This window comes from Ixodes scapularis, unplaced genomic scaffold, assembly GCF_016920785.2.
Source record: "Ixodes scapularis isolate PalLabHiFi unplaced genomic scaffold, ASM1692078v2 PGA_scaffold10__122_contigs__length_95168666, whole genome shotgun sequence".
Lineage (NCBI taxonomy): Eukaryota > Metazoa > Arthropoda > Arachnida > Ixodida > Ixodidae > Ixodes > Ixodes scapularis.
The window spans coordinates 69,907,245-69,930,449 of record NW_024609836.1 but is presented as its reverse complement, the minus strand read 5'-3'; the positions used below and the strand labels follow the sequence as shown (position 1 = coordinate 69,930,449).

General features: G+C 45.3%; 1 protein-coding gene across 2 annotated transcripts in view; it reads left to right on the top strand.

Moving 5' to 3' along the window:
- Nucleotides 1–23,205, top strand: part of LOC8036527 (protein Daple) — a 48,740-nt gene that overhangs the window by 9,169 nt on the left and 16,366 nt on the right. For both annotated transcript variants that reach the window (XM_029974080.3, XM_029974079.3), the window contains exons 6-21: nucleotides 32–207; nucleotides 1,007–1,088; nucleotides 1,180–1,251; nucleotides 2,011–2,097; nucleotides 2,646–2,792; nucleotides 3,222–3,363; nucleotides 4,673–4,785; nucleotides 6,493–6,531; nucleotides 8,203–8,343; nucleotides 11,901–12,026; nucleotides 15,477–15,653; nucleotides 17,971–18,159; nucleotides 18,823–18,932; nucleotides 20,025–20,105; nucleotides 22,097–22,210; nucleotides 23,067–23,139. In XM_029974080.3, coding sequence (XP_029829940.2) covers nucleotides 32–207; nucleotides 1,007–1,088; nucleotides 1,180–1,251; nucleotides 2,011–2,097; nucleotides 2,646–2,792; nucleotides 3,222–3,363; nucleotides 4,673–4,785; nucleotides 6,493–6,531; nucleotides 8,203–8,343; nucleotides 11,901–12,026; nucleotides 15,477–15,653; nucleotides 17,971–18,159; nucleotides 18,823–18,932; nucleotides 20,025–20,105; nucleotides 22,097–22,210; nucleotides 23,067–23,139 — 1,869 coding nt within the window. The remainder of the gene's footprint in view (nucleotides 1–31; nucleotides 208–1,006; nucleotides 1,089–1,179; nucleotides 1,252–2,010; nucleotides 2,098–2,645; nucleotides 2,793–3,221; nucleotides 3,364–4,672; nucleotides 4,786–6,492; nucleotides 6,532–8,202; nucleotides 8,344–11,900; nucleotides 12,027–15,476; nucleotides 15,654–17,970; nucleotides 18,160–18,822; nucleotides 18,933–20,024; nucleotides 20,106–22,096; nucleotides 22,211–23,066; nucleotides 23,140–23,205) is intronic.

Sequence of the window (23,205 nt, the reverse complement as noted above, 5' to 3'; positions counted from 1 at the left end):
AACAACGACATGTTCGTCTCGCTTTCCGCAGCGGCTGGTCAATTTGACGCTAGAGCAAGAGTCGTGCGGCACGAGCGCTTCGGATGTGACGGGCGACCAGTTGTCAAGCGGGGGCGGAGAGGGCGCCCCCTACCAAGCGGTGGACTCTCGGCTCGGCGTGGAGTTGGCAGACGCCAAGGCCAAGCTGCGTCGCTGCCAGCAGGAACTGTGAGTTGTGGCGTTCGGAACGCCCTCTACTTTTCTCCTCTCGCCTTGCGTCGACGGGAGTAAAGGCTGGTTCGCACGTTTGGGTTTGGGTGTGATCGACCACGTTGCACCTGCTCGTAATCGCTTACAATCGCGGAACACGCTTAAATCCTTTCAATGTGTTTGTGTTTTTCTCGCAAGTAACATCAAATGCGTCGACGCACTCCGCCAGTGCCTCATCTGGCCCTTGGAAGCAAACAGTGGTGCAGCGTTGAAATGAGCGGCTCTTGAAAGCAAATGGCGGCAGAGCAGTTGCTCGTGGCATGTGTCTCATTCGTTTGATCAAAAATGGTGGTTGGCACTTGTAAGAAACGCGAAGTGGGAATTTGATCAAGGTATATTTTAAACACACGAGTACACTGGCCTGTCGGATAGCCCTGAAACTTTTCCAATCTGAATGTACCTAAGTAATCCAAAGGTTTTGCTGTGGTGCAAGATCAAATCTATGCACTGGTTACGGGAATGGCTGCCTATAATAATTGTCAGGATTATTCTAAGTGCACTGTTGAAGAACGATGCTTAAAATACATGCAGATAGGAAGTGTTCCAGAGTTAACCAGTAGATGGCGCCAGTGTGCTCGCTCATTGTAGGCGACTTCAACGCAGTCAATTAAGCTCCAACGCAAATCTGTGGATCAGCCTGACCTTGTTGTAAAATAACTCGGCGTTTGTAAGAGTTGGAATACTTGTAAGCAATACGCCGCGATTGTCCTCTCTTTTGTGAATTAAACGTGTCTTTTTTTTTTTTTCTTGCTCTCAGCGAGGAGAAGTTGGAGGTTGCTTCGGAACAGAAGGAGGAACTGCACCAGCTCAAGGAGGCCATTGCCCGTCTCCGGCAAGAGGTGGGTGTTTGTGGAGTCGCCGACGTTTCGCCGGCATTACGCCGGTTTGCCGATGTAACGCCGGCGTCCTGTGTCTATTGTCCGTTTGTAGAACCTGGAGCTGGTGCAAGACGCCCGGACTGCCAAAGCGTACCGAGACGAGATAGACATCCTGAAAGAGAAGGTATGTGCTCCTTCTATCGGCGCTACAAGCAGGAAGGCGGTGTGCTAATTGGAAACTAACCTTTTGGCAGACGGACGGGTTTCGGAGCTTTCGAGGTCGTGAATCTGAATGAGCCAAATTTGTTTACGGTTTTGAAAGGGTTGAAGTGCAACCCTGTGGAACCGAATGTGGCATAGTAGAAAACATTTGAGTTCCAAACAGTTGCAACGAGGTATCCCACTGTTGCAGATAAAAACAAACTTTCTGAAGAGCTTGGAAACAAAGACTTCCTTGACACATTTTCTTCCCGCACACAGTCTCTTTTCACCGAGGATGCAAGTTAGAGGAAATTGTATCATCCACATTTTATGTACCTCCACGATTAACTCTTAGACGTTGTAATGTTGTCCTACTAAACAGCGTTCAAGTGTCATTTTAATTTTCACATTGTACGTGCTGCGAGCACTGTGCCAATTTGAGTTTCCAATGTATTTGCTTGATATTACGTTTTCTGTTATTATTTTGCTCGTTACTTTTTAAGTTACACCACACCCCGTTGTTGTAGTTGCCTTGGCCTCTGTATGAGCGGCTGGAAAGTCAACAAATAAATGAATAAAAATTATATTGGGGATGAAATTAAACTTATTGAAATGAGCATACTAGTGGGCCTGAAGTTGCACTGGCTGGAGTTAGTACATGCAGAGAAATAGTCGGCTTTTTGATTGGCGCTTTGGCATTTGTTTGTTTCCATCTCGTGACGGCTGCACAAATTGCACGTAGGTGTTGAAGCTGGACCGGCTGGAGAGCGAGATCCAGCGCTACAAAGACAAGATGAGTGAGCTCGAGTTCTTCCGCAGTCGCGTGGAGGTGAGTGGAGGGGTCGACCTGGGGGGGGGGAGGGCAGAACACGATCTTGATGGCAGTGAAGCACGAGGTCGAAAACCTTTGCTTGTTTGGCCTGTGTTCCTTGCACGTGTCTTTTTCGGGTACATGCAAACTATTTTAGATAGCCCACCTAAACTCGAAAGCAAATCGGGTGAAAATAAGGATTGGGCTACCTTTCGGTATGTGATAAAAAAAAAAGTGTCAAAATTGCTAGTTTTAAATTTTGTGACCTGCAAAACTTGTTTTGCAGAATGAATCAAAGATGAACTGTCGTTCCCTGTTATCAACGTTTGCTATCTCCCGCCATGGCTAAGTAGCACCATTTCTGCCGAGGTTATCATTGGCCAGAGCCCTGCGGCTACTAGCACAGTAAACTATTTTTCTGTGTTTTTGAAAAAAATAAAATAGCAAATTATGTCAAAATAGCAATGGATTACCTGTTGGGGGTGGGACGTCACTCGGCGGGACATTACGTTACGCTTACGCCAAAGCCCTCTTGGCATACAAATGCGTCTACTCCGATGTTTCAGGAACTGCGGGAGGACAAGCGGATCCTCGGAGAGACCAAGGCCATGCTGGAAGAACAGCTCGAGGGGAGCCGGCGGCGAGCCGAGCACGCCTTGCAGCTCGAAGCCCAGCTGCTGAAGACGCGAGCTCGGCTCAGCGAGTGCACTCTCGTGAGTCGGCCCCCCTCTTCCTTCGCCGTCGGGACTCGCGATTCCGTCTGCCGCCGACCCGGAAGCTTGCGCGTCGGCAACACGTTCCGCCATACTTTCTGTTCAGGCCTCGGTGCTCTTCCCTTTGTTCTGGATGTTGGTTTCTGAATGCCTTTACGTAGTAGAAGAATAGGCGCGTGGGTTAATGCTGGTTACACGTTTACTTTCGAGTGCGATCAACCTTGTTGTAACCTCTTGCAATCACTTACGACGGGGAAACGTGTAGACGCCATCTGTCGAGCAGACGTGAGAACTCCTTTGTAAGTACATATGTGTGAGTAAGTACCGTAGGTTACGGCGATGGTTTAGTCGAGAGGTGACGAACCCGGTATGGTTCCGTTCATGGATGGGGGGAACCGTCTCGAGGAGAAGTTTCTCGTCTGTCTGCAGGAGCGCGACTTGGACCGCAGCCAGGTGCAGAAACTACTGGAGCAGAACTCCCAGCTGCGACTTGACCACCAGGCCAGCCTGGAGGAGTCGGCCCAGCTCCAATCCGAGCTCCAGCGACTGCGTTCGCAGGCCGCCTCACCCCGTGGGTGCAACTCCTCTCGTCGCCTCGCTGGCACGGCTGCCATGCTCGTGCACGTCGCCGTCTTTGAGGGGGTTTCTACACGAGCCATAAATTTAATTTACCGTATTTTCTGCGGTGTAAGTGACACTGCATATAAATAACTCCTTTCAAAAAAAGGTTGATATTTAAGCCGCACCCACATATTTTTACGGTTGGCGCAACAAAACTGTATTGAAAATGTGTGTTACGATTGCAATGTATATGTAGGCTGAAGCAAGTTCAATTATATTCTCGTCAACGAAGCGAACGAGAAGTATAACCGACAGGGCAAATTTCTGCAGAGGGAAAATTTGAAAGAACGGCAGGACTTATACGTCGGGAAATACGGTATATACTATGAACTCGTTTCCATCAATATACGCTCGTAAACGTTTCATGTTCACAGTTTTACGGCGATGGCCATCATTGGCGAGGTTTTGCAGCGGTTTTCCGGCCCGTGTTTGGAGTACGGCGTAGCGTCGTGGCCCGCCGAGTTCAGTGGGAAGCGCTTCCCACTAGGTCTAGCGAGGAATCGCGCCACGCAACACTGATGCCACAGTATCGCACCACGTTACGTGACACTGTGACATTAGGCGAAGTGCTTTCCCGCTGAATGTAGATAGAAAATTGCAATATCATGCGACAGTATAATTGTTTGCATCTCGCAAGGGTGGTGGAGATTGAGAGTATGGTCTGCATGCTGTAAGGTGAGCGGTAAAATTTTGCCGCCAAATTTAGTGGGAAAAGTTTTCCACTAAATTTAGCAGGGAAATTTTCCCACTAAATTTATCGTAAAAAGTTCCTGCAATTTTCCTGGCAAATTTAGCGGGCAAATTTTACCCTCGTGACGTCACACGTGACAGCACACAAAACTTTCCCGCTAAATTTAGCGGAGAAATTGACGGCACGTGACCTCAACACCAATTCAGCTTCCCCGCTAAATTTAGCAGAAAAATGTTGGTAAATTTTCTGCAAAATGTAGCAGGAACATTTCCCCGCTTAATTTAGCGGGTGAAATTTTTGCTTACTTTAGTGGGAAATTTAAGGAAAATTTCCCTCTAAATAGGAGGGTAGTAGGAGAGGAAGAGGGGAGGGGAGGGGAGGGAGGTGAAGGGGAAGGAGGGGCATACCCTCTCCTCCGTACCCTCCCCTTCCCCTCCTCAAGAGCTGCATTCTACTTTGGCTCTACAAAAAATTGTAAACGTCTTTTTTTTTTTCCTTTAGTTCGTTTGCCATTGGGATAGTTCATACCAGACTTTGGGAGCATTGGTGTGCGGTTGTGTCGATGCAGGGACAGAGAACAGCCTGCTCGAGCAGCTCAACACGGATGCCGAGACGAGGGTGCTCCAGCTGGAGTTGGAGAACCGGAGGCTCCAGGTGTCTCTTGACGAACTCAGGGCTAAGGTAAACACGGGGTTGCTCAGTAGGCAACCCTGACAAGACAGATGCTTTTTTTTTTTTCAAACATTGAGTTAGGGCAGTTTCACGTGACACCCTCTTTGCTCTAAACCCCACCGGAGAAGGTGTGGGTGTATGAGGCCCACATACATCCCTGGTCATACTTGGCGAGTTCGTTTGTCGACAGAACGACTCGCCATATACAGTTGAACCTCGATTTAATGAAATCCAATCTTATGAATTTCCCGATTTAACAAACAAATTCGGATTCCCCGCGCAGCCTATGCCCGCAAAATGACTTCCTTAATTTTACGAAGTTCCCGATTTAACGAAATAATCAGCGGGTCCCGGTGACTTCGTTAAATCGAGGTTCAACTGTATCTGCATTTCGCCGACATTAAAAACGACGCCGATAACTAAAGGCCCGTTCGCACTCTTGCAACCGAGTACGACCGAGAGGGACCAGACCGGTTTTTAAGCCTCTTGCGACGCTGCAGCGCGTCCGGTCCTAAGACGTCGCGAGAAGATTAAAAACCAGTCTGGTTTCTGTCGGTTGTACTGGGTTGTAAGAGTGTGAACGGGCCTTAACCGTCTGCATGCAGACTATTGGGGAACGCCTCGAACGCTGTCCATCAACGTTACGGAACACGGCCTGCGAGTAGGGAAAATGCGCTTCGTGAAACCGGCTTACGCATAGTGTGTCCGAAATGCAGAGGCTGGCTCTAAAATCGACCATATCATTTGCATATTTTAGTGGTGAGTTTCAGCTTGTGAAATTTTAAAAAAATTTCACAAACTGATTAAAATTTAAAAGAAAAAAGTGACGTCAATAAATTTGTTTGGGTAAACGGCGGACGTTGTTGCAGACGACTGATTTAGCAACATTTGTAACTTGTTGCCTTCTCCCAATAGACGCGGCGGGCAGTACGACTAGGTCGTCTGTTTCCGAACGAGTACATCATTTACGGCTATCATTTGGGCAGTGTCAGGTTTTATGATACAAGATACTTTTTTTTCAAACTTTTTATGAGCTTAAAGGGGCCATGAAACAAATTTTGGGCTGGGATGAATGATTTTAAATTGTGACTTTACTAATCACATATCGAATAGTAGGCCAAAAGAAAGAGGGTAGAAAGTTAAAAGCCAGCTTTTCGGTACGATCAATTGAAAATATAGCGGACTATTTTGTACCTTCTTTCCTTCGAAAGCTCTTCGCCTTTCACTATGATACATCTGCAGTTTCCAAAGTGCGTCAGCGGTGCCAAACTGACGTCAGCCGAGCACTGCTCACGCATTGGACACGAGAATTGCGTCACTCGGACGTATGCGCTCGTCAACAATCAATCCGTCGACGAATATTTGGATTCGCGTTCGTGGCCAATGAGTGCCCTGACGGAACTTATCATCACTGGGGAATGGCAAATTCTATGGTGTGCCTAAAAAGCACAGTGGAAGCTAGGAGTCATCGCACCGGTGCCGAAGAATGTCACGATGACGTGATTTGAAAATTCGCGTTTGAGTTGAGGATTAAAGCTAAGCAGGAAGAAGTAGGAAAATCGTTTCATGACCTCTTAAAGGGCCACCTAAAGATGCCTTAGCGCAAAAGTTAGGTGCAGAGTCTCTTAGTTCGTTAACCTGTGCAAGTCATTTAATGCCGCTTTTGCAGTCGTGCCTGCCGCGGACAGGACGCTCACCCTTTTCCATTGCCTGCAGGTGGAAGAAAGTCCAACCAAGGAGGACTTACAAGCACAGGTGAGTGTAGACCTGGAAACTGATTGTGAGGCTAGAGTTCTTAAGAACATCACTTTTTATAGAACCCACTAGCGAATGTGAGTCAAGCCAGGGCTTCTAAAACACAGATGTTTCACTGCTTGTAAATGTAATGTGTGTCAATTTGTTTCAGCCTGAAACCTGACTCGATTTGCATGTTTGTAGCTTCTAGAATGGATGTATGCTGCGAGGCTTTTCGACGGAGTCTAATCTCATGAATAAGGGCACCTCTGTTCTCCCACAATATTGTCCATAATTCAATCTGTTCATAATAATGAGACAAAAATGCCCGTATTTACCCAGTTCATCTTTGAAAAGATTGTCTATAAAGCGGGGCATTCATATTAACGGGGGCCTATATTAACGAGACATCGCTTTGTAAATAAGCTTGGGCTATGAAACTACATAGGGTGGCTCCCACTTGATGTGGGCATGATGCATTCAGCTTTCAGAAACAGTGAGCGAAAACATCTGGTTTTCAGTGCTCTATGGTCATAGTGCTATTTTCTCTTGTTGTTATCAAACAGCCATCAAAGTATGGTACTTTAGACAGTTGTTTGTAATAAAATGTTTTTAACCCAATATTTTTTTATTAGTAACAGATTTTTGGTGTGACTTTTTATGTAGGAAACATAAGTCATTTGCCTTTTTCAGTATTAAAACATTGTGCCTGTGCTGACATGAGTCATTCTTAGTTTACAGAAAAAGAAGTCTGTGCATTTTACTCCTTTAAAGTATATAGCTGCTAATCTCTGGTCTTTGTCAGGAAACCATTCTTGCATAAAAAAGATCCCAATGTGCTACCACCTAAAAAATTGGGCACGGCTTCTTAGTAGTGCGCCTTTCGAAAGTTTCACACCTGAGTAGATTTATAACATTGCTGATGATGGCATTTGTAATGTTTCTTCGTAATTTGAGTGAGCGTTGGGCTTGAGGTAGAGATCACCATATTTTCCGGTCTATGCACCGAGAAACTGAGGGAGAGGAGGTGAGAGCAGACGGGGACGTCAGTACGCCGAGTTCTGGTTAAAATAATTAGTGGGTAGACCTAAGTCTAGCCGCTTCTGTTTCCACTGCACTCGTCGAACACGTTGAAACGCTGAACGCTGCTGTTTGGCTTTCGCATTTGAACGCGTTCGACGAGTGCAGTGGAGACAAAGCTAGCTTTAGGTCTACCCACTAACATTCAAACCAGAGCTTGGCATTCTGATGTCCGTGCGTGCCCTCGTCTCCTCCTCTTTCTCAGTTTCCCGGCGCGTAGTTCATACCCAGTGTATACTATTCCAAAAAAGGATTTCAGCCGAAAAGTTAAAACTTTGCTTAATTAGTCTGCACCGGTTGCATAGTCCATACATGAAACCTTTCATGTGCAACACACCTTGACAAATGACTGCTTTATTGGCACACAAAGAGCCTGCTATCATATAAAAATCTTAATTAACCTACTTTGTCATTTTGTATATCTGTCGCATCTCGTTGTAACAAACAGTCTAGGAAAAACATCCTCTTATAGTCCACTCCTGTAGTTGGTCTGCACCGCACAAATTTACAACTTCTAAACACGCAAAGTCTACAGACTATAGTTTGGAAAATACAGTACTCCTTATCTTGGAAGAGAGAGCAGACGACATGTCCCGCGACGTCTGCTTGCAGTGTGCAGTGGCTAACGAGCGCCTGGAGCGGCTAGAGGAGAAGAGGGCAGCCTTGGAGCAACAGTACGAGGCACAGCTCCGGCGGGCGGCCGAACTCGAATCCGCCAACACTGAACTTGAACGCCAGCTAGATTCCTGCAAGGTGGGCGATGTTTGCATTTGTCATGACAATTTGTGTGGGGGGTGGGGGTTTAAGGAGTTTTCCGCAGCCATTTTGGTGACTTAGTTTTATTTTGGGAGATTTTTTTTCATTCTGATGAGACTTTACTGTAAGCGATAATTGTTCTATTATTTGAGCTGTTTATTTTTGTCGGTGATGTCTAGTCTGTCCATATCAGGATAAAAGAAGTAGCTCGATTTTTTAAATATTTTTATTCATATCTGGAAGTTTGATTGTCTGAATATTTCTCCTGGGTGCTATGCTTGGGAAATGTCGGGTTTGGTATAGATGTTTATACAGCGCCAATTCAATATGCATTACGATTGATTTTACACTGCATTGGTGTGGCAGGGCAGTTTGGCAGGGCCAGTGTACTGTATAGTCATTAACCTCGAATTTTTAATGTTCATCACATAAAAGTTATAGTGATTACAGAGAATTACATTACTACAATGTTCATTAAAATAAACACTGACTGAAAAAAAAAATCATTGATCATTGAGTTTGCAGCATCTGCTTTTACAGAACAGACTTACCCTAGTGTCACAGTGGTGCCTCAAAAAGCTCACAGCAGTGCCTCAGAATTCTCACAGGACTTCCTCAGATGTGTGAGAGCAGCATCACAAAAGCTTCACACCAGTGACTCACGAGTGTCACAGCTTCACAGAGTGTCACAGGTGTGAATCAGAAGTGTCACAGCAGTATCTGAGTTGTGTCACAAAAATCTTGGGTTAATCGCTTGAAAGTGTCAGAGCAGCATCACATAACCTTTACACCAGTGCCCCAGTGCCTTAGCAGGATCACAGCTCTGTTAGAGAAGTGTCACAGCAGTGTATCAGAAGTGTCACAGCAGTGTATCAGAAGTGTCACTGCAGTATCTGAGAAGTGACACTGCAGTGTATCAAGAGTGTCAGCTGTATCTGAGAGGTGTCACAGCAGTATCTCAGAAGTGTCACAGCATTGTCACGTCAGCATTATCGTATATTCAGCTGGTCACTTTCCAGCATTTTTGAGCACTCTGAGAAGCCAATGCGCATTCGGCTGGTCGAAGTCGGGCACTCTAAGTACAGTATAGACCACTTACAACGTAACCGCTTATAGTGCAGGACCGGGTATAACGCGGTTTTTTTAAACCACCGGTTCACCTCCCATAGAACTCCATGTAATTACATACCGCTTAAAATGCAGGCGCGCGAAGGGAAATACCGGTTATAGTGCGGTTTTTGGCACAGCCCGCCGACCGCGCCGACGACCGAAGCAGCGAGCTCGCTTCCCTGTGCGACACTAGATAACGGCGCTGACGGCGCGAGCCGCGGCCGCCGCGGCCTTGCGCGGCCGCACGCTGCACTAGCGGGGCAAGGATGTTGCTCGAAAAAGCGGGGAGAAGCGAGGAGAGAGGCTTCAGTTGCCTTAGCGACGGAGGGACGCACGCACGTGTCGTTCACGTGCGTGCGTCCCTCCGCTGCGTTGGAAACAAAGAAACAAACAACCGCAACGACAGACCAATCGCAGGTCGAGGAGAAGTGTTCGCGCGCGTTGCATGCTGTCTCCTTTCCCCCCCAACCTCTCTTACAACGCTTCTCCTCCTCCTCCTCCTCCTCTCTGGTCGCGGGCCGGCTGCTTATGGGCTGCTTCTATCCGTAAACATGGCGTCGGTTGTGATCGTCGTCGTAGACGGCGTTCATCTCATCGTTCTGCGTAAAAGCGCTATCCTTGACTGTGAATTTTCCTTGTGTGTTGCTGTGATAACCCAGCACGTAGTACTAGAAGGGAAGATCCACCTACTCGTGCGGCGATGTCGTGGCGGCGCTCTCAAGACGGCAGAAACGCCCGTGTCGTTGTGTTTGTTTACTTCGACTACAGTGGTGATTTCTAAGCATTTGTGTCCTCGAACATCGCCCGGATTTCTTATTTGGCGCATTTCATGCGTGGGCTCAAGTTCAAGGTATTACTGGCGCGTACCGTATGAAGGATGCGAATTTTCACGCGTTTTCATCCCCGGAGAAAAGTGATTAGGGTTAGCAATCCTGAACGCTCGCAACGTCCGTCCGCAACTCGCGACTCCGTTAAAAGGCTGCGCCAGGCAAAAGCCGCTCATTTCTTTCAAAATGTGTGACACACTTGAGACAGAACTGTACTAGTCTGGTGAAATAAAGACTTTCCTCAAATTAAGCTTTATTTTTTATCTAACATAAAAATAAATTTTTTTTACAAAGGTAAGTTGTTCCATGGCATGTATTTTGGCCTGAAAAATTGATGTTTTGGTTATAGCGCGGTACCGCTTATAGTACGGATTTTCGCGACTCCCGAGACATACGTTATATGCGGTCTACACTGTATATTCGGCCGGTTTCTTTCAGAGTGCTCTCAAATCGTTGGGTTGTGCCTTCCTCCGACTCATAGCGCTGTGAGGCACTCCAACTTCTAAGTGGGAACGGTGGCAGTGTGCACGAGATGTCCAGTCACATGACTTCAGCCACTTCCGCTGTTGTGTTAAAAGGGAAAGAAGCAGATATGGCCAAGAAGCTTAGCGTCAGACACTGCCGCGTTTGAAGACCGCACCCTTCCCACGGTGCCATGCAGTTAGTACAGGAGGTGCCCAGTGTTTGATGGAGGACTTTCGCATTGAAAACCAGCGTCTGCATTGAAGGCTGCCATTTTTAGTGCGGACATGTGGACATGTGACGGTGGCACTGGTGGTGCGACATGCAGAGGTGCTGGATTGGTGAATGGATGATCGGTATTGGCTACATTCTTAGTATTGGGTGGTGGCTTGCGCTAATGTGGATTGTGGCTGAGCGATTGCGAAAGCTGCCCTCAGTGTCTGGTTCTGTGTCGGCGAACCCAGGGATCCTGGGTTCGAGCCCCACCCCTGCCCGTTTCGATCTGGATGAGCATCGTACCGGCGTGCGGTCGTGTATCACTACTGCGTGATGCACGTTAAAGACCCCAGGCTGGCGGTTGTACCGCACTGGCTAAATTTCTCATCTACAGCTGGGAGACTCGTCGCCCCTGTGAGGCAGACCAAGTTCTAGGCTGTATAAACACACACACAACCCAATTTTTTTTTTTTTCTGTGTCGGCACTCTGGTTGCTTGGAAAATTTGCTGAGCTTTCGACTGGCACGCCGTTCCTCTAGCTTGGATTTGGAGATGCTGTAGCTTAGATTCGGCGTGCTGAAAAGCAACCAGATGAATATACCATTAGGGAAATGTCACAGCAGTGTGTCAGAAGTGTCACAGCAGTATGAGAATTGTCAGAGCAGTGTCACCAAAGCTTCACACCAGTGTGTCAGAAGTGTAACAGTAGCAAATCACAAGTGCCACAAATTGGAGCACTGCGATACTGCTGTGAGCATTACAGCAGCATCACAAAAATCTTGCATTAGTCTTTCAGAAGTGTCACAGCAGTGTTTCAGAACTGTCACAGCAGTGTTATAGAAGTGTCACAGCAGTGTCACAGAAATCTTGCATTAGTCTCTGAGGAGTGTCGCACCAGTGTAATACACAACAAGCCAAGTAAATTTCCGTGTCTCTCAGGGCGACTCTGCTCGTCTGGAGGAGTTGGAAAAGACCGTCCAGTCCTCTTCGCTGGAGTCACAGCGACTTCAGCGAGCTCTGGATGCCTCGCAGGGCCGCCTCTCTGAGTGCAGGGCAGAACTTCAGGTCAGTGCAAAGGCACTCCGCCCTAGAATAGGCGGACTTAAAAGGAATCTCCTGTGGTTTCTTGAGCTACCTAAATTAAAAGCACATTTGGAATACCCAAGCTTGACTCCTCCCAAGCTATTGAGAAAATGGCAGATAAGGTTATGCCAAAACCACCATTAAAATGTTTTTTACGCTTTTTAGAGCGCAGCTTTTAGGCACCCATTTCCGGGTCGAGCGGCGTCGCTGTCGGCGTAATCGCACGTTGCATTATGGGACTTCTCTCATTATGATGTCACACGTGATGTCACACATGACACCACTCTGCCCGGGAAGATATTTCCGCTAAATTTAGCAGAGAAATGTTTCTGCGAAATTGATCGGAAAATTTTTTCCGCTAAATTTAGCGGAAAATCTTCCCGCCAAATTTAGCGGGAAAATTTTACCCGTGTGACGTCACGTGAATGAATGCGACGTCACATGAAATTTAGCGGAAAAAACTTTTCAACTAAACTTAGCAGAAAAGTTTCCCGCTAAATTTAGTGGGGAAATTGACGTCACGTGACGTCAACGCCTATTCAGTTTCCCCGCTAAATTTAGAGGGGAAATTTTCGCTAAAGTTCTCGCTAGATTTAGCTGGAAAATGTTGGTAAATTTCCCGCTAAATTTAGCGGGAAAGTTAGCAAAAATTTTCCGCTAAATGGGAGTAGAGAAGGAGAGGAGGAGGGGAGGGGGGAAGAGGGGCATACCCTCCCCTCCATACCCTCCCCTCCTTCTCCTCCAGAGCTGTACTCTAATTCAGCATTACAGAGACTTGTAGACGTCTTTCATTTTTTTCCTTTGGGGTTATGTCGCACATTACATAACTTGTGATTCGAGCAGGCAGTCTAATTAATAAACAGTATCTTGCATCTTTTTATTTACTATTTTTTTTGCTGGTGTGAGGTTTTTCGAAATTGATTTCGCACCATCAAACTTCTTGTAACCCTTCGGGAACAAGCTGTGCTGCCCCCACATTACGTTTAATGTCACATTTTCAGTGTTGCCAGCTCTCGGACCAAATTTGAATATTCAATAGCCGCGAAAAAAAAGTATTGTCTTCTAATTTGGATTGTTATTTCAGGCGTGCCTATCAATGTATTGAATCAATTTTGAGACAAATCGGTGACTATGAAAATTTTGTTGGAGCTCCCTCTAACTGTTTTGAAGCCTATATAATATTTTCAAAGATGTGGCCCGGTGTTCACATTATTTTTCAATGGGATGGAACACAATAAATCAATGCTCAGGCTTTTTTTTTTTTTATGTTCTAGCAAGAGCACGTACAGTGCTTGCCAGCTGTCTTAGTTGAGAGCATAAAACGAAAATATTGAGGGTGGTAGCTTGTCGCCTTTCTGCCATTACGTTTCATTGTGGCGCGTCCACTTCCCACCTGCACTATGCACCGAAAGATTATCCATCCCACATTTTGGCACCACTCATCTCTTCACCACGGATGGGCCTTTCAGGATTTTAAAGGATATGCAGAGGCATTTGTTGGTTCTGTTGTCTTCCAAACCGGAAAAGTTTGCTCACCTTGAGATGCGTCGCAATGCTCCCAAGGTGAAACTTGACCAGCGTAGCTGGTCAAGTTTCACCAAGGTACTTGACCAGCTACGCTGGTCAAGTTTAACCTTGGGAGTTCAGCGTCTTTCCTGTTTCCTGTTTACTTCAACAGTTTCGTAACGTTGTTCGCTGATTTCAATCATGTGCAGTGTAGCGGTATGGCTCCTGATCCGAGTTCTCTGACACGCATCGCACCATAGTAATTATACAGGGTATTTACACCTTCAGCTGTGCTGGGCTTGTTGTTTTGGGCGAGCGTTGTGTTTGCATAAACGAACAGAGCATGCGCACATTTATCGCAGGTGGCTTTGGCGCCGGGTTTTACAGTGCAACCCACTATCAACGATACGCCATATGACGATGCACTGTTTATAACGATCAGTTTCTAGACTGGTAATGATCAGTTTCTAGTCCAGATACAACGATAATCGGTGATAACGATTGAAATTTTGGGTCTTCTCATTATTGTTATAAGTGGGTTGCACTGTAGTTGCGGTTGAGGTGCAGCATGTTCGGCCAATCGTCGCAATGGCGCTGGGGGTCGTGTGATTGCACCCCTCACCACCTATCTTTCTTGCCTTCGGTCGCCTGTTCCCCTGGTACTCTAAGCCTCTGTGTGCAAGAATGGAGCAGTGGAAGCATACACCGGAGCAAGCAGCGAGCGCTCGACGGTGTAAACGCTCCCGTGACAGAGAACGTCGTCGACGTGTAGGCGCCGACGGGCTCACCCGGGGTGTTATGACGGAACGGATCGTGCCGTGCGTAAACGTGAAGCGGCACGTAGAAGAGTATGTTGCCGAGCGACGAATGGACACACTGGGTGCAGCCAAGCAGTTTGTGCAGTGCGTCCGCAAGGACGTGTTTGGTGCTAGCTGTCCTGCATGCGATTGGTCGAGGTTTGCGGGACCTGGTGTCCTTGCCGGCGGTTTGTCACGAGGTTCTTTGGTCGTCGTACTCGGGCAGAGACCCAACTGCCATCAAGTTGTGCGCTACGTGCCTATGCAGTGTTTGTGCGTAGGCACGTAGCGCACACATAATCACTGTTCAATGCAAACAAAAAAATAACAAAGAAATGTCACATAATTATGTGACTTCACATCACCGAAATTTCCACTCAGTCACGACGCAATATCGTGGAAGTGTCACACCAGCTGACGGTGTCTATTCTCATCACGTCGCATGAGCGTCCGCGCAATCTTTTTTTAGGCTTTACAAACTTGTTTTGAAAAAGCTGTGAAATCTACACTAATGCAGTTTGTGCAGGTGAGTTACATGGTTAGGGGGACATAATATAGGGGGCTAATTGTCATGGTAAGTCAGATAATTGGGTCGAATTTGTTGATTAACTCTTAAAATTAGCGGGAATAAAGATATGGTTCTAATTAGAAACTTGCTGAGCATCATCAAAAACCACTAAATCAGTAAATTTTAGAAAGATTTGGAGCCCATGAGAAGCATGGCAGTGCTCTAAAGTTACCACTCGGGCAGCAGTCTCAAGGCTGGCAGTGCAAAGACGTGGGTGATAATACCACGGTGCGCTTATCACGTGTTTTCGCACTGCTCAGCAAGTTTCTAATTGGAGCCATTTGTTTAATCAACAAATTTTAGTTAAATATTCGACCTATCGTGGCAACTAACCTTCTATATTATGTCCTCCTGTCCATATAACTCACCTGTACGAACAGCATTAGTGGAACTTTTACAGCACTTTTGGAAAGAATCTGTGAAGCCTAAAAAAGAACACCTGTATAGAAACAGATGCCAGTAAAACGACCACTAACATAAAAGATAGCAGGAGCGGGAAATGGTATTTGCGAAGTCTTCGGTCCTTGCGTGGATGCAAATGCCGCCCACGATTGGTCACAGGCTTCCGAGGCGGAGAGTGCCAAGCTGCAGTCCACGCTGGAGTCCTTGCGGGGTCAGCTTCAGCGTCTGCACAGCCTGGAGTTGGAAGGTGCTGACCTGGAAGCGTGGCTGCACCGTGCCGAGCAGGAGCGGAAGGGCCTGGAACGGGAGTCAGCCCGACTCCGGGTCACACTACAGGTAGGAGAAATGCTTTGGGCTGTTGAATCAAATACAGTTGCCGACTGATTTTTCGGACGCTGCTAATTTGGACTTGTTCGATATTTCGAACCTAAAGGAGGAACTGTGACCTATCCGATTCTCAAGCTAATAGAAAGTTGCCGAGCGCAAACGGAGGCGTAACCTGAAGCAGTGCAGTATTTTGCGGCTTTTTTAAAGGGAAGCTACGGAGCTTCTTGGAAAAAATGAGTTAGAAGTGAATTCTAGTGTATTTTTACCCCGTGAACCCGAGTACCCAAACCATTTGCTGCGTAAGTATTGTTAAACGCGAGAAAAACGCGAAAGACAGCCGCTGTCCGTGACGTCATCGACGGATCTTTTGGCTGCCCAAGGCTAGGGAGGCGGGGCTTCAGCCCTATTTTGAAATTGCTCTTGTGGCTCTCCGGCGCGTCGCATTGAAATATAATTTTGATATCTGTTAGTCTAAAGGCCAAATGAACGCAATTCAAGCGTTTTTTCTCAAATGTAGAAGTGCCCCATCTTCCCTTTAAAGCCTGCTTAGGCGTAATAAAGGCATAAAGGCAAGTTTTTTAATCTGCAGATTTTTAGGACTGCTGTCTTATTTTGGACATTTTTTTTGGTCCCTGCGAAGTCTGAAAAGTCGGTCGGCGACTGTACTTTGATGTTCGAATTTATATACAAAAGTTTAGAATATATTTGCTCATCTGCGTGATAGTGTGATCATTGAAATTTCAATATGGTAGAATCGAATACTTTTATCTTTGAATATATATTGAGAAGTTTATGATATTTGCTCACTTGCATGACAATGCAAGTGGTCAAGCTTCAAGTTGTCAATTGACTTTGGTCTTGGAGCATTGTGTGTGGCAGTCAAGGTGGCTTCAAAAAGCCGTAGCAGAGTGTTTGCCTCTTGTAACAGTGTGCTGTGTAGCGAATGCAGTGACTACCGAATACTACTACTATTCAGTTCAGAGCTCGGTAACTGACTCGAGTAAGATCTGATAGAAGACATACTGGTAGTAGTTCTTTACTTGCGTGCAATTTAGAATAATATTTCACTTTGAAGCCCTATCTAATACTCTCCAGCAGTTGTAGTCCATCGCTAGTTTTCTTTTATGTTGAACTCTTAATGCAATTGGCTAAAATGCTTTCCAATGTTGCAGGGTATTTTTTTTTTTTTTTTTTAATCCTTAGCTATATTAAAGTACAGATTTTTCTGCTCCTAAGTTGCTCCAAAATGGAAATACTTCTGCTTCGAAAATTGCTCCAAAACTCTAGTTATTTCAAATAATACACTATTCGATATTCACTTCGAGATGAACTGCAATAATAATATTTTATGGTGTGTTGATTGCGGCGTGTCAGCCCCGTGGAGCGTGCTTCTTACTGTGCACGGGTGCAATGCAGAGAAGCAACACCTGCGAAAGCGAGGTCTGCGGGTGCAGCTTCCCCGCAGTGCATTGGTGCTCGGTAAGAAGCACACTCAACGGGGCAAGCCGCTGCGACCAACATTTTGAAAAGTATGAATATCACAATTGTGTGCTTGGAAGAAAAACACTTTCAAAGCGGGATGGTGCATGCACGTGCCTAGAGTATTTAAATCTAAACAGAAACTTTTAATGTTAGTATCGACATTGCTGTAAAAAATTAAACTGTGGCTGTATGTTAGGCAGAGAAGTCCTGACATCCTGCGTTCATCGATCGGGAATTATTTTTGCAATTCGAGATTGAAGAGAATATTTGCATGTAGCAAGGTTTGTAAATCCCCTCAATCAAGTACAGCTGGGCATCTCTATAGGTTTAATTTTATGTCAAATCTGTCATTTCCATGCCATACCAAAGGCATCAGACTTTTTAAGGTCACAGTCCATAAATGTAGTTAGGTTAAAATTAGCTTATAAATGAACAAGTGGAAGCTTGGGAGCAACCTTCATGAGTTTAGCTGGGTCTTTGTTTAAACATAGTGCAGTAGCGGCGAAAGACTTGGAGAAATTATTTGATATTAGATTTGAAAATTTTCGACCAAATCCACTATTCGGTTCGGATTTGCTTTGAACTCAAAAACTACTATTCGAATACGACTGATATGCATGCACCAACAGAGGGGCGCGGACACAAAGCAACAACATGAATGCCTATTCCCTGTTCGTGTTATTCTTTTCTGGTATATGTGTGAGCTTCCTTTGATCTTGGGTTTTACAATGTTCAACTTCAACCAACTCACATATGTTCTGTTACACTGTTCAAGAATAGTTGTTTTGAGTTGAATGACATGAACTTCGTGTTTTCAACGCTCTTTTGCGATGTGTTTGTCCAGGCCAAAGACGTTTCTCTAGACGAGCTCTCATCACGTGTGTCGCTCCTGGAGCGCGAAAACGAGCAGCTGCGAAAGGATGTTCAGGCGCAAGCTCCAACCGCTGCCCGGGCACGAGAGTTGGAGCAGCTCTGCCAAGAACTGACTCAGAAAGGAAGCCTGGACAGCAAAGCCCTCACCGATCTGCGTCAGGTAAGAGGTCAAGTGCCATGCTGCCTCCATTTCCTCAAGAAGTCCCCATTCCTCCCAAATTGTTTTCATCACCCCACAAAAGTCCATATTTCTTTTTTAAAATTTCCTTTTTGGGAAATTTTGGGGAAGACCTCTTGCTGATCGAGGGTCTTGTGGGGCTCGTCGGCCTTCGAATTTTTCCAGTTGATTACACAGATAAGTCATTCTTGTTTTGATAACAATGTTCCTAATGTAAAAGTAATAGCGTGCAGTATATAAATCACTGATCTTTCTAGTCTATTCATTTTGTTAGCATATTTTCACTCTTCAAAAGTGTCCATTTCTGAAGATTTTGGGGAAGATCTTTTGAAGATTTGGCACAATTCTTTCCGTTTTTCTTTATACACATAATGTTTCCTATATAAGAAAACATTACATGCAGCACAAGAAAAAAGCCTGAGCTTTCTTGCTATTCATTTTTGTCAACTTTTGCTTTTTTTAATTTATGACTAAAAAGAAGGGTTTAAAATAGTGGTTGAAGCAAAGATCCTTATCATCTTTCGACTGTCAAAATGTAGTAAATTGTGAACAGCTGTAACTTCTCACTCCGATACAGTGCGATCGTGTATGACTGCAAAAAAATCCAGTATTTTGCAAAATTGCTGCCCCGGGTGACATGTGCAGGAGCTTGTGGAAGAAAAGCTTCGGAGTGATCAACTCACCGGTGAACTTGAGCGCATCGCCTCTAGCTTGGAGCTGACCACAAGCCTGTGGAAAAGTGAGCGAGAAAGCAGGTGAGTTTGATTCCTGGGTGATTAGTGGCATAGCCAGGGGGGCTTATGGGGCTTTAGCCCCTCCCCGAAATATCCAGCTGACAATATACGCGTGCATTTCGATCGCCCCCCCCCCCCCCCTTGAAATAGCTCGGATATGCCAGGATATACATAGCGTAAGCTTAGGTTCAGCAGGTTATTCTTATCTGTCCTGGTTGTTTAGGATTAGCTTGATTATCATGCAAACTGCTGCTTCAATGACACACACACGGTATATGCATTATGTGACTACTTTGGGATCCAATGATTTAAGCTGTGCGCCGTGTTGTTATGTATCAAGCAACCAAGCTGCTGCCCAGAACAACCGGACAGCGCGAGCCATGATCTCGAGCGGGTGTGCATCGGGGACTGACATGTGTGACGTCAATGCTCCTCGCGCATGCGCAGCACGACTCTCCAGGAGCCACGCGAAACTGCTCAACCTCGGCCAGTGTAGCTTACGCTACAAAATTATTTCTGCTACGCCACCGCCAGTGCGGGTGACGTGCGTCATGTGACCACGGGCAAGTTTCGTTCCAACATATTGTACACTTTGTGGATTAAGAATGCATTTTTAAGGAGGTGTCTTTATTAGCTTGCAGATCTCCTGGGGAAGGCTGCCAGAAAGTTTTTTTTTCCTGCAACTGAAGTAATTTTTTCCAGAATGAATTGACACCTTCCTAGGACTTTTCAAACTTACAAAAGCGTTCACCTAAGCTATGTTCTTCCGTGAAATCTCAGTTCAGGAGGGTTGTCGTTTTATATTGAAATGATGTGTTGGGGCCGTTGTTGGTCTGTTTTTACTGAAATTTTGTAAGAAATGTGGCTCCGCACTTCCTTTCTTCATTTTCATGCTCTTTTGTCATCAACAGTTAAAAATATTTCTTCCCAATGCACTAACAAAAAATATTTAAGTTTGTGCAAAATGATTCTTGAAGCATTTCACACTCTTTTTTAGTACATTGGGATCTCTGGGTCCAAACGATATAACCTATTTTCTCGAAAATGCATCGTTGCTAGACAAACCCGCAAACCTGAACAATTTGGTTTACCTATTTATCCTTTGCGTTGCAGTCGAGAAACGCAGATGCCTTCTCGGGACACTGGATTCCTGCCATTGCTTTGCCTGGAGAAAACCAAAGCCGTCCTGGACGAGTGAGTGCCATGCTCTCTTGCTCTACCGGTTTGTGCCGAGTTACTCAAAAGCGGCATTCTCTAAGAGCCTATTTAAAAAGGGAGCATACAACGTTCCTGCAGTCTTTCTCTTCCATACTTTCAACAGTAAACTTGAGCTTGTGGTTGACTTTTATGTTTCTCAAGTTAAAAATACAACCCTTTGGACTGACGGATTTCTGAAGGGGGGTATCTCACAGCTGTGGATGCATTGTGTGTTGGTTTCTTTGCCCTTAAAGGGGCACTAATGGAGATTTTGAGATTGTCTTCTTGTGGCGCGAACTCGATCTACGCACCCTAAACATCCTACAAAACCCAAAATTGCAATCGCGAGTGACCTTTTTCATCCTTGAAGACACGACCAAACACTGCGATGCGCCACTTTTCCGAGATATCTTGGAAAAGGGGCGTATTGCGGTGTTTGCTTGCGTTTTCATAGAGGAAAAATGTCTCGCATCATTGTAATTTTGGGTTTCCTGTAGTCTTGTGCGAATATTCAAATTTTCGAATAGTAGTTTCGAATAGTGCTCTATTCGATATTCGCTTCGAGAGCAGTTGTAATATTCGGGCTTTTTGAAGTGTTCGCAAACTCAAGGTCGCATGTTTGTTTACTGTCTAAAGACCGAAAAGAAACGATATCGAAAATCAAGAATATACTCACACGTTCGGCAAAATGGTATAAATATTTTGGTGGGAACTTTGAAATATATTTATCGTACTTATTTCATCAACTTTTTTTAATAACGGGTAGAAGAAACCGAGCCACGAACTCCAGAGATGCCCGCACCATCTTCCCCAATCTTGGCGCCCCGGTTGCCAGCAATCTTTTTTCACCACTGCCACGTCCAGACATAAATTTAGAAAAACAAGTTTAGGATAAAACTAAATACCTTTAGAAATTTCTCATAACATGCATGATTGCTCAGAAACTTTTATTTACGATAAAACTCATAAACACGGTTTCAAAATATTTAGACTATATTATTTCGAACGAATATCATATTATTACAGGGACAAGGTGAGTGGATGACATCGACATTGTCAAAATGACGGCAGCTAAGTCCGTTGGAAAGATGGACTAACGACAGCGTGAGAAGTCCAGTTTGAAAGTATTTCTGTAAACTTACATCTAAAAACGGCCAAGTTTTTTTAACGGCAAGTATTCGATATTCAATTCGAAAATATTCGACCAAAATCACTATTCGCTTCGAATTCGATTCAAACTCAAAATCCACTATTCGCACAAGCCTAGTTTCCTGTGATACTCAGGATGGATAGATTGAATTTGCACCATAAAAAGAGCATCTCAGAATCTACTTTAGTGCCCCTATTAACCTGTTGACGTTTATCACTGTGTACATTTCAAAGTTCCCACCTAAATGCGAAACTTTGCACACCGCCTTAGGTATTGCTATTTCTTACGTCTTTGGCGAACCATAAACATTGTATATGCACAGTGTTTCGCTTTGCTGGTCTATTTATAGTTCTCAAATTAGACACTCCGCACACGTGGTGCCCACTTCGCATACCAGCTGCTCTGGAGGTAGTGCCAACTGGCGGTAGCACTGACTCTTTCGATTCAGACTTTCCAACATTTTAGGAATTAAATTCAGAGGATGAGAGCTGGTCACATGACAGAGAAGCTCTAGAAAGTACCTTTGGTTAGGAATCCGAAACCGCTGGAATGTCGCGGAAGCGGACGCACCAAGATGAAACTGAAAGGAATGAAGGTGACAACTTTTTGCTGTCAATATTTTTATTCAATGCTTGTAAAGCTAAACAGCTTGCAAGCACTGTATGTGCTGTCGCTAGATAATTAAAAAAAAAACACCTGCGCATTGACCTTTTCTTTAGACTATTCCTTTAAAAAAATGCCGACCACTGGGAAATATCTTTTTGGCAGAAAGAACTTTACCGTCATAGCCTTAAAGCAGACTTGTGGAAGAGCTGGTTGGGGTCGTTTACTCGCACAGGATTGAAAACCTGTCTGCAGTGAGTGCAGAGGAAAAGCGAAGCAAGGCGGACCGCGAGGCACTTCTGCCCAAGAGCACCGAACTCATCGAGTGCATGCCGGAGGCTCCGGAAGGGTGAGAACTCACTTAAAAATTTCATCTCCCTCATTAGCTGCAAGGCGTTTCTGGACGACATTTAAGTTTATCGAGCGATGTCTCGTTAATATGGGTACCCCTCCATACGGACGAAAGTCTTGGGGACGAACCGGGTAAACACGTGCACTGTTCCCCCATTATTATGGATGATTTTTGGGGTATTAGAGGTGGCCATATTAACGAGACGGGACTAGCATAAAACACTGAATGTCTGCCCACCCCATGGGTGGCCTGCCCCGATTTCACCTGTCGTCGCGTAGAGGGTCACATGACCGCTCGTACCACGTGATAGCCATGTTTTGGCGGCCCGAGGCCAGCATTGCCCAACGGAGCCGAAGTTTCGGTTTCGGTTTCTGCCCATGTTTCGAGTAGCATTTAAAATATGTATCCCATTTTTCGCAATGCAAATGATGTAGTGCCTTTTAGTAGTGTTTTTTAATGTGAAATCACTCATGATCCCGAAATTCTTGGAATTGAGCGGAGTTGCCTTTTAAATTTTCTGAATGTTCCTGAATGTCTTTTACATTATTCCTGTGTGTTCTTTGCATTTTTTTTATTTGCTTAACATTATTATTTTTCCTAATGTGAGGTTCCTTACGAGCATTTAAGGTCTAATAACTGAGAAACATGTCTAATACTGCGAGAATATTAAATTTAATTGCAGTTTCTGTGTTACAGCCCCTTTGAAAGCCAAGTGCATGCCACAGTGTTGCCGTCAGAACCCTGTTCCTGGTCAACATGTTCCTTTTGTACCGATGGACCTTTTAAGAAGAGTGTTCCCACATTGAAAGCTAAAAGGATGATTGATTAATTGAAGTGTTTTGCATTTCGTCAGTGTGGACAGGGACAAGCTGATCTCTCGGAAGGTGTTGGAGCTTAAGGACAACATCCTGACCCTGGAGAAAAAGGTGCGGCACTGCTTTGCTCTTCCACTTCCCAAATACAAATCATACCTGTGCTTTTGTCTGGTTCTT